Source organism: Cryptococcus neoformans, chromosome 5 (assembly GCF_000149385.1).
Source record: "Cryptococcus neoformans var. neoformans B-3501A chromosome 5, whole genome shotgun sequence".
Taxonomy (NCBI): Eukaryota; Fungi; Basidiomycota; class Tremellomycetes; order Tremellales; family Cryptococcaceae; genus Cryptococcus; species Cryptococcus deneoformans.
Window position 1 is genome coordinate 19,897 of NC_009181.1, and position 8,511 is coordinate 28,407.

General features: G+C 49.7%; 2 protein-coding genes across 2 annotated transcripts; one reads left to right on the forward strand and one right to left on the reverse strand.

Annotated features, from left to right (window-relative positions):
- Positions 1-349: 349 nt before the first annotated feature.
- On the reverse strand, positions 350-7,212 carry CNBE0090 (hypothetical protein; the record flags this gene model as incomplete). The annotated part of the gene is made up of 12 exons (XM_770496.1): positions 350-487; positions 540-778; positions 834-921; positions 969-1,105; positions 1,159-1,299; positions 1,358-1,463; positions 1,520-1,669; positions 1,734-2,011; positions 2,063-5,897; positions 5,955-6,730; positions 6,814-7,018; positions 7,075-7,212. 12 exons carry the CDS (start codon positions 7,210-7,212, stop codon positions 350-352), a joined length of 6,231 nt encoding a protein of 2,076 aa, XP_775589.1.
- Positions 7,213-7,268: 56 nt separating this feature from the next.
- Positions 7,269-8,401, forward strand: CNBE0100 (hypothetical protein; the record flags this gene model as incomplete). Its single annotated transcript, XM_770497.1, has 5 exons — positions 7,269-7,297; positions 7,356-7,426; positions 7,516-7,661; positions 7,899-8,161; positions 8,254-8,401. 5 exons carry the CDS (start codon positions 7,269-7,271, stop codon positions 8,399-8,401), a joined length of 657 nt encoding a protein of 218 aa, XP_775590.1.
- Between the last annotated feature and the right edge of the window lie 110 nt (positions 8,402-8,511).

The window sequence follows — 8,511 nt, forward strand, 5'->3', positions numbered from 1 at the left end:
GAAAAACTAGCAGCATCAGCTGGCTCCGCTTTCTCTGTTTATCAAGATTTCGTGTGAGTTTATTAACGACGTAAAAGAGAAATCTGATTGTGTTGCGAGGGATATCTATAGGAAGGTGAGTAAATTCTTTTGAAAAAGAAAATGACTTTGACCGTCGCTGAACACACAGGTATATCAGGATCCGCTCATCAACAATTCCAAGAATGCCAAAGAATTTTACGTCCGCTAGGTCATTCTATCTCCTGCCCTGTTTTCGTCAACGACCTACGGGACGCAACTGCAATTGAGTGCTAAAATCATGCATTTATATATGCCTTTTCATATGGAATCGTACCAAACAATGTTCTTATTACTGTTGATCCTCCTCCATAATTTCCCTTTCACCAACTAGGCCCCCAACTATCTCTTTTAACCTCCTTACAAGCATGCCAGAATATGCATCACCTCTTGCACCTCCGCCCGTCGCGAGTCTCCTCAATTCAAGGTTCTACATGATAAACGTTAACAGAATTGCGAACACCGCCGAACGATAGACTCACCACTTCCATATCATCTAATCGTATCAGCGTCCCTCTCAGACCCGCCGCTACTCTTTCCAGCATTTTCATTGTCCCTGCATTTGACCTCGAAGCTTCCATCTGTGCTTGTTGAGACATGGCGAATGAGCTGAGTGAAGGAGAGAGGTTCTCCGGCCGGATAGGGGCAAGAGATCCCCGAACGTCGTTGGCATAGAATAAAAGATGTCGCCATATGAGAAGAAGGAGCGACTCAATCATATCTGTGGTGCCCAATTAGCTGGGTTCATTCATACATGACTGTGTAGGATGACATACTGAACAACATCTGGCTTCTTGCAATAAAGGCAACCTTGATTAAATCATCTGATAAGGGGGCATCGCCAATGAACTCGTTACGAAGCTTCTGTTGAGATGTCAATACCAACAATCAATGTCTAGCGAATGACTCACTTCGACGTCCTCCTCTTCCAAATCGCTTCCGTCTTGCATTCGATCAAGGATCACCTCATACTGGTTAGACACCTCTTCCGTCGTCTCGGCAAGGTCAGAGAGAAGGTTGACGGCCATTTGTAGTGAAGGAGCAGAGGCTTGGAAGGTCATAAGTTCAGGTTTCAAAGAAATGGGGAGGAAAGAAACTCACCGATATATTTGACAGCGCTACCATGACTCCTCTGTACACCGGTGATAAACACGGGATTCCCAGATCCAGCCTTCAAGCCATTTGTGGCGGCGGTGAGGAAGGCAAGCAGGACTTGGTTAAGAAGTACCATCTGCGACTCAACTGACGTCGACGATAGTAAGCAGATGAATGGCCAATATAAGAAATGAGCACGGCGTACTTTTGCTATTCTCCTCGGCGATTTCGACCCAAGTGTTTTTGTCAAAAGCGTGAGCAGCGGCAGACAACACAGCAAGGTGGAAAGCGCCAAAACTTGACGGGGAATACTACGCCGATACTAGTCAATATCGCGCAGGTAGTAGCAGAATCAGCATTGGCTCACCAGATCCTCGGGAGAAACCTTGTGCACAACCATGGCCAAAATAGATACCACCAATCGACATTCATCAAGTGCGGTCACTGTAAGGTTTCGTTGAGGTTCACGGACGAGCGCAAGAATCGCTTCGCGGTGAGCGTTGAGGAAACTTATGGCCTACCAGCACACAGACACAATCAGTTGACTAATAATGTGTCAGAAATTTAAGGAGGGGGCTCACATGACCAGCTCCTGACCTTGCAGACTTGTGCAAGCTCGACAGCACTCGGGTGAGCAACTGTAGACTGGCCACCAGTACTCGATGCTGCCTCTCGACAATCTCTCCCCCAGCGTACTCATCCAGCATGCCCTCGTTCAGCTGGATATTGATGAAGCCGCATGTGGCAAAGATCTCGAAGATGCCGGCGTCGAGGAGGTCTTCGGAACCCTTGCGAGTGGATGCGAGAGCGATTAGAAAGGCGATTTTGGCCTCAAACACCCAGTAAGCGTGGAGGTTTTCTGTTACAAATTCGTTATTACATATCTCTATCGGATGACATAAACACTCACCAGCATCAGGTGCAAGACATTCCATCAATGCCCCTTCCCTTTCCTTAACACTCCTCACAAACAAGGGCAGGTACCCATTGCTAATTAACGGCGCCACAACGTGCCTATCCCTCTCTCCCTGGCAAATGCTGACGACACCACCCAATAACGCAAAGCATTGCGTCTTCCACACATCCCGATCATCCATGGCGTCTCTACAAAGCCCGGGTACGAGTCTCTCCTTCTTGGCCGCAAATATTTGAAGCGTTATGCGCTGAAGCATGGTAGTACTGGAAAAGGAAGCGAGAGGGTCAACTGTTGAACCGGAAATGGATCGATCATCAGGGATGTTAGAGTTGGCTGGGATGATGAGCTGGAGGTATTGTGTGATCGCGGCATACAAGTTTCCCCTTGCAGTTTCTGTCGATCCCGGCCTCGTAGCAGCATCTACAACCTTTGCCAAAACCGCTCCGAGCTGTTCTACTGGAAGATTGACTCCTTCAAACTTCTGGAGCACGCCGACCAATGTTGTCATCACCACCAAGCTCGATTCACATAACAGATCCTCCACACCGGGAGCAAGGTCAATCTCTCCGTCAAGTCGAGCAAGTAAACCTTCAAGAAGGTCGAAGAGAATAGCTTCTTGGTGATCTTCTGTGATGTGCCTAGCGAAGAGCAAGGTTAATCCCACCTTGAGCAATTCGTTCCAAGCGGCAAGGAAGTTGCCCTTTGCAATCGCTACGTCGGTTTCCCTGTTCTTTCCTCCCAAACGCCTAAGCACGTATTCTGCCTCGGCATCTACACCTGGGATCGACGCCTGAGTGATCGCTCCCTGCCCCTCGAGCTGTTTCTTGAACGCCGTCAAACCAGCTCCGAGGCCCTTAATATCCCACCAATCCACATCCGGTCGTTTGTAAGCATCGAAATCAAATGACGCATAGAATTCAAGCTGGCGGTTATCGATAGGTTCTTCGACCCATTGTACATCAACAGAGTTGAGGAGGTCGATCAAAAGCGGAGGGAGCCGGTTTTCCCCTTCACCATCGCCTACGTCGCCACTATCGGAAAGGGCTTGTGTTTGGCCGTTGAAAAGAATCTGGGCGATACGAGAAGCCGATGCGCCATGGCCGTCATAGGTAAAAATCTCCAGAGAGGCACTTGAGATGATCCATCGTTGGAATTCAAGGTAGGCCACCAAGGTCTCAGAGCTGGTTTCTACCTTTGTATCCCTTGTCACAGCCCATCCCATTCCTGTTGTGGAAATGGAGGGGGCCGAAAGGGAACTGCCCTGGGGAACGAGGCCTTGCCATTCAGGACACTGGCGGGGCAAAGAGGCGAGTTGCCTTGCCGAATAGCCCGTGACGGACATTGCGTACGCCAACGTCGCTCTTCCAGTCAACACTCCCGAGAAGAGCTGATACACTAGTTCAGCACTCTTCGCTCCCAACTGAGGATGTATCTCCAAAATCCCATCACCTTCACCCGTCGATCCGGCCAATCCGGCACCTTCAAGCATTTGCTTCAAAACAACCTGAAGACACCCCTCTTCAGAGGAGAATGAGAATTGGCGATGACGGAAATCGTATCCGAGAAGGAAATGAGCAATGTTAGGTGAGGTGTTGGATGACGATGTACCATCGATCAGGATGTCGAGGATAACCGAACGAATGACCATGGGTAATTCTTCCTTGACCTGCTCGATATCCCCATGCAACGCTATCTCCTCTACTGCCTCCACACCTTGTTCCGGATCCTCACTTTCCACATCTAACCTCCTCACAAATCCTTGCAATATCCGGATTGAATCATCCGAAACGTCCAATACCCCCGCCAACCGATTCACCTCACCCTTGTACTCCCCTTGGAACAAGTCTGATCGATTGAACACTGGAGAATTGGAGAGCAACGCGATAAGTTTGGTGGAAAGGTACGAGATCATTGGGTCATCATCGCCTATCAACAAAGCGATATTGTTCACGTTTGTCAAATGTGCGAGGAGATGGTTATCCAGCGGCTGAAGGCCGTACGGTCGTTTCAGAGTATGTACTGGGTTTCGAGAAGGGTCGGTAAGAGCGAGTAGGAGTACGTCGGCAAAGACCAATTGGAGTTCCATCACACGGTGGTAGATCCTCAATACCTGCCTCAAAACCTTGCTCACAATCTTCTTCCTCTCTCTGTTCCCGCCCAAAGAAGCGGCACTGTCCAAAACCTCTGCGAGGACGGCAAAGATATCACGTTCGCTTAGCAGACGGAGGATGACGATAAAGCCGGGTTCTTCACTCAATTCCAGGGCGATCTGTCCGATCCCCCTACCTGATCCTCCTGTTCCTCCAACAGAACTCGCGCTAGAGCTGGAACCAGACCCAGAGCCTAGGTTTAGAAGCTCACTCATATCGAACCCTAGGACCGCCCTTTCCAAAAATGCTGTCAACCCATCTAGGACCTCCCATCTCTCTGAATCCCTCGTATACCTCCTCATCTTGAGTGAAAGTAATATCCCATCGATGACTTGGAAAGTCCCGCGTCTCAGAGTGTTGCTCAACCTGGGACGAGTAGACGATAGAGTAGGTTTCCCTAATGTGGATGAGATTGAGACGGTTCCCGATGTAGAGGATGACGATGAGGAAGAGGGAGAAGGTAAAAGTGCAGTGAGAAAATTGACGTAAGCACGACTCAGCTCGTACCTCCCCGCTTCCCCCTCCAAGAATCCCATCCTAATCAACCACCCCACCGGAGCTGGTATCCTTCCTCCTTCCAGATACCTCACATCTGCATTCGGATCGCGGTATGATATCTTTTCGTAAAACCCTACTGACTGCACAAGGACTTCGTCGTCCATTGGATCGTGGGTGGTAACGGAGCCTTCCGACTGAGATTGAGAAGGGCGAGAAGTGAAAGCAGTGATAGCATTGAGTATGGCCGCCTTCAAATGGAGTGGCACATTCTCGCAATTCACGAAATCCCAGAGCACACCAAGTGGGTGCGGTTTCATCTGCAATAACGCGCCCCTCGCTGCGGGCGACCATTTCACCACCGTGCTCAAGACCTCCGTCCAACCTTTACATATCTCCACCTCTTCCATCGGCATAGGGTCTAGCGATGGCGGGGGGTTACGTGTTGTTTTGATAGGTTCATAAGCGTGCGGCATGATGTCGATGTAATGTTGATAAAACTTGAATAAAGCTGTCCAAGGGAGACGGGTGTCTTTGAGCCTTTCATAGCTTATGGCTGCGCAGGAAGGACCAGAGGAAATTGAGGATAACATTTCCCAAAAGGCTGGACCGGGGAAACCACCACGAGTATCGAGAATTGTGCCGGTGAACGTTGGATTTCCCCACAAATCGAGAGCAGAATCAGGAGGGAGGGAGCGGTAGACTGAAGCAAAGAGGCGGAGAAAAGTTTGGTAATTATAAACGTTGGCGTCGGCATTAGGGTTTGTGTGTGAAAGAGCAATAGACGATCGTCGAATCAAAGCGTCTTCCTCCCTATTCCGTAGATTCCGCAAAAACTGCTTCTTCCCGGCGAGGATATCAACTATATCCTGCAACTGCCTAAACAAAAACTCGTCATTCCCTTTATCCGACGCAAGCGCAACCTTGACAAGCGAATCCGTGCCAGCCTCCTTCACCTCGTCAGGCTCATCCCAGCCCCTTTCTTGGCGAATGGAGATGACCAGCTCGTGCAGGAATTGGAATGCGCCGTTGGCGATAGAGTCAAGCAACCATCCTTCCATTTCATGTTGATCAATACCTGTCTGGATGACGCTGGGGTCGTGTTTGATGCAGGATAGATAGAAGAGGGACCAGGAGAGTTTGATGGATTCTCGAAGACGAGGGATCGCCCATCGTTCTTGAAGCTACATCATTGTACATATATTAGTTTGGCTGGCTTAGTGAATGATGGCAGTACTCACGGCAAGACTCGAGGCAAGCTTGAGGAACTTGATATCGTGACACCAATCCTCGGCAACCTTTTCCTCCTCCATCAGCTCCGTTCTCATACGTATTGAAACACGAAAAGACAAACTCACATCGTACCTCGCGTCCGACGCATCCAGCACTTCCAGGGGCTTCCACGCCGCCCAAACGCTCGCTGCCACCAAACCCACCACAGCATCCATCCTTTCCACCTTGGCCAACCATTTCAAAACCCTTATAACCTGGCCCCTCCCCAATCTACCTCCTTCCGCAATCAACGCAAGTATCCCTGCCAACTTATTCTGCTCAGCTCGGAGAGCTGTAAGCCGGAATTGTTGGAGTTCATATCCCTGTCCCGAAGACGAAGTGGACAGGAGGGAAGAGATTTTCGTCTGAAGAATAGATAGTTGGCTGAGTATCTGGTCTACCAAGGTCCCCTCTTTCCCACCGCCATCTGCAAGGGTCACTTTCGCCCCCAACAAATCTTCCACAAATTCCTTCAACCCCTCCCACCCACTCCCCATCATATCCCCCTGCTCCAACACTACCTTCAACAGTTCCTTTAAAAAATCGAGTAAATCGGTCTGCCATCTATGTAACAAGTAGATCGAAATCTCCGGGGTGGAGCGTGAAGGATAGACGGCGCGGTGTGTTTCTGCTTGAAGAGAGAGGATGGAGGAGAAGAGGTGTGAAAGAGAGAGGAAGGATGAGAGGGCGTTTGTTGCGTTGAGGAGGTCGCCGGTGACGTTTATTGACGTCCCGTTGGCAAGCTCTATTGGGTCTGGGCGAAGCGCATGTTAGCTCAACACATCACTCACTCACTCCAGTGTGACTGCGCGCGCAATAGAGACTCACTTTTCTCAACAAACTGCTTATCCTTGTCATTAACGCCCGGCAAAGCAGTGAGGTTCAACAACCATGGTCTCGCCTGCTCAAGAGTTGCGTACAGTTTTCGCAAGGAGGAAGTGGTAGGCTGTGTGAGTACGCGGGCGAGTATATGTTGCAGATCCGAGAACTGGTCTGGATCCCACTGTTGTATGGGTAGGGTGGACATGATGTCCTGTGGGGAAGAAATCGTAGGTATGAAGGAAGAATTATAGGATTCAAGAGTCTTACAGTGATTGAGTGTTTAGGAGCCCAATTCTCGTGCAGCTTCTTTATGAGTTTTACGTAACAATTCCAAATTAAAGCACGTGACATAAAAAGTTGGGCGACGAGCGGTTGCGATAAGCCCGCCATCATATCTCCTCTCATCTATTTTTATTTATCTCATCTTCTATAACATCCATATCTGTTTGAAACCATACACCATGTCTCATCTCCCCTCTGAAGTCCCTATGTAAGCATACCGTATTTACATGCTGACTTGGAAGGTATACGAATACTCATTTGCCCAGGCTCCGATTGAGCTACAATGATATCCACAAGGCTATCCAAGATACGGCCGTCGAGATCAAGAAGGATTTTGGTACGTCGCTGTCTTACCCATCTCCTCTTCTCATACTTCAATCTTCCTTTCTAGCTTTTCCATCATGGGTTGACTTGAGAAACATACAGCTCCTACATTGTTCATCGCTATCGGTGGAGGCGGCTTCATTCCCGCCCGTATCTTGCGTACCCAACTGAAAAACGACGTCAATGGGAAGAAGAGGAATATCCCTATCCAGGCTGTGGGTCTGGTGCTTTACGAGGATATGGGTGGTGTGAGTAACTATTTTCTTCTACGCTTCTTCCCTGTCAAATTTTGGAGTTTGGGCGAATGAAAGGGGACAAAAACGTTTTGGGGTCATGGGCCGATCAAGACGGGACCAGCGGAACTTGTTGGTTATCCCACCCTTTTTATCTCTTCACCCCCTTCCTTTGAATTCCCACCCACGTTTCTTTCTTATTCCATTCCCCAAAACAATTCACTGACCTCCTTTTTTTTTCACCATCGTTAGGTCGAAGAAAAAGTCGGTGCCGAAGTCGTCCGCACCCAATGGCTCGACTTTTCCACGCTCGGCGACAACTTTACCCATGGCGGTCTTCTCGGTCGACGGATTCTTATTGTCGACGAAGTTGACGATACCCGCACGACGTTGATGTACTTGGTGAAAGAGCTGCAGAGGGATATCAACAAGCAGCTTGAAGACGTCAAGGATGAGGTGGAGAGGGAGAGGTTGAGGGCGGAGACAAAGCTGGGTGTCTTTGTCGTTCACAACAAGTATGTCTTTTTTCCTCTTTTCCTCTCCCTCCTCCATCTTAGGGGCAACCGCCATCACCAGAGCTAACCGGCCCACTCTCCTTCCCAAACAGGCTCAAGCCCAAAGCCGGTACCCTCCCCGACGACGTCGCCTACTTTTCCGCTGTCGACACCCCCGACGTCTGGCTCGCCTACCCTTGGGAATGTGATGGCGATATCGATGCGCACGATACATTGAGGTCTGAGAACCCCAAGATCTAGGCGGCTTCCCTGATCGTTCTCCCGTCACCCCCCGACTTCCTACCGCCCAATCCACCGTCATGCACCCTTCCCTGATCAACTATCCCTCCTGAACCCATTTCCCGATAGGT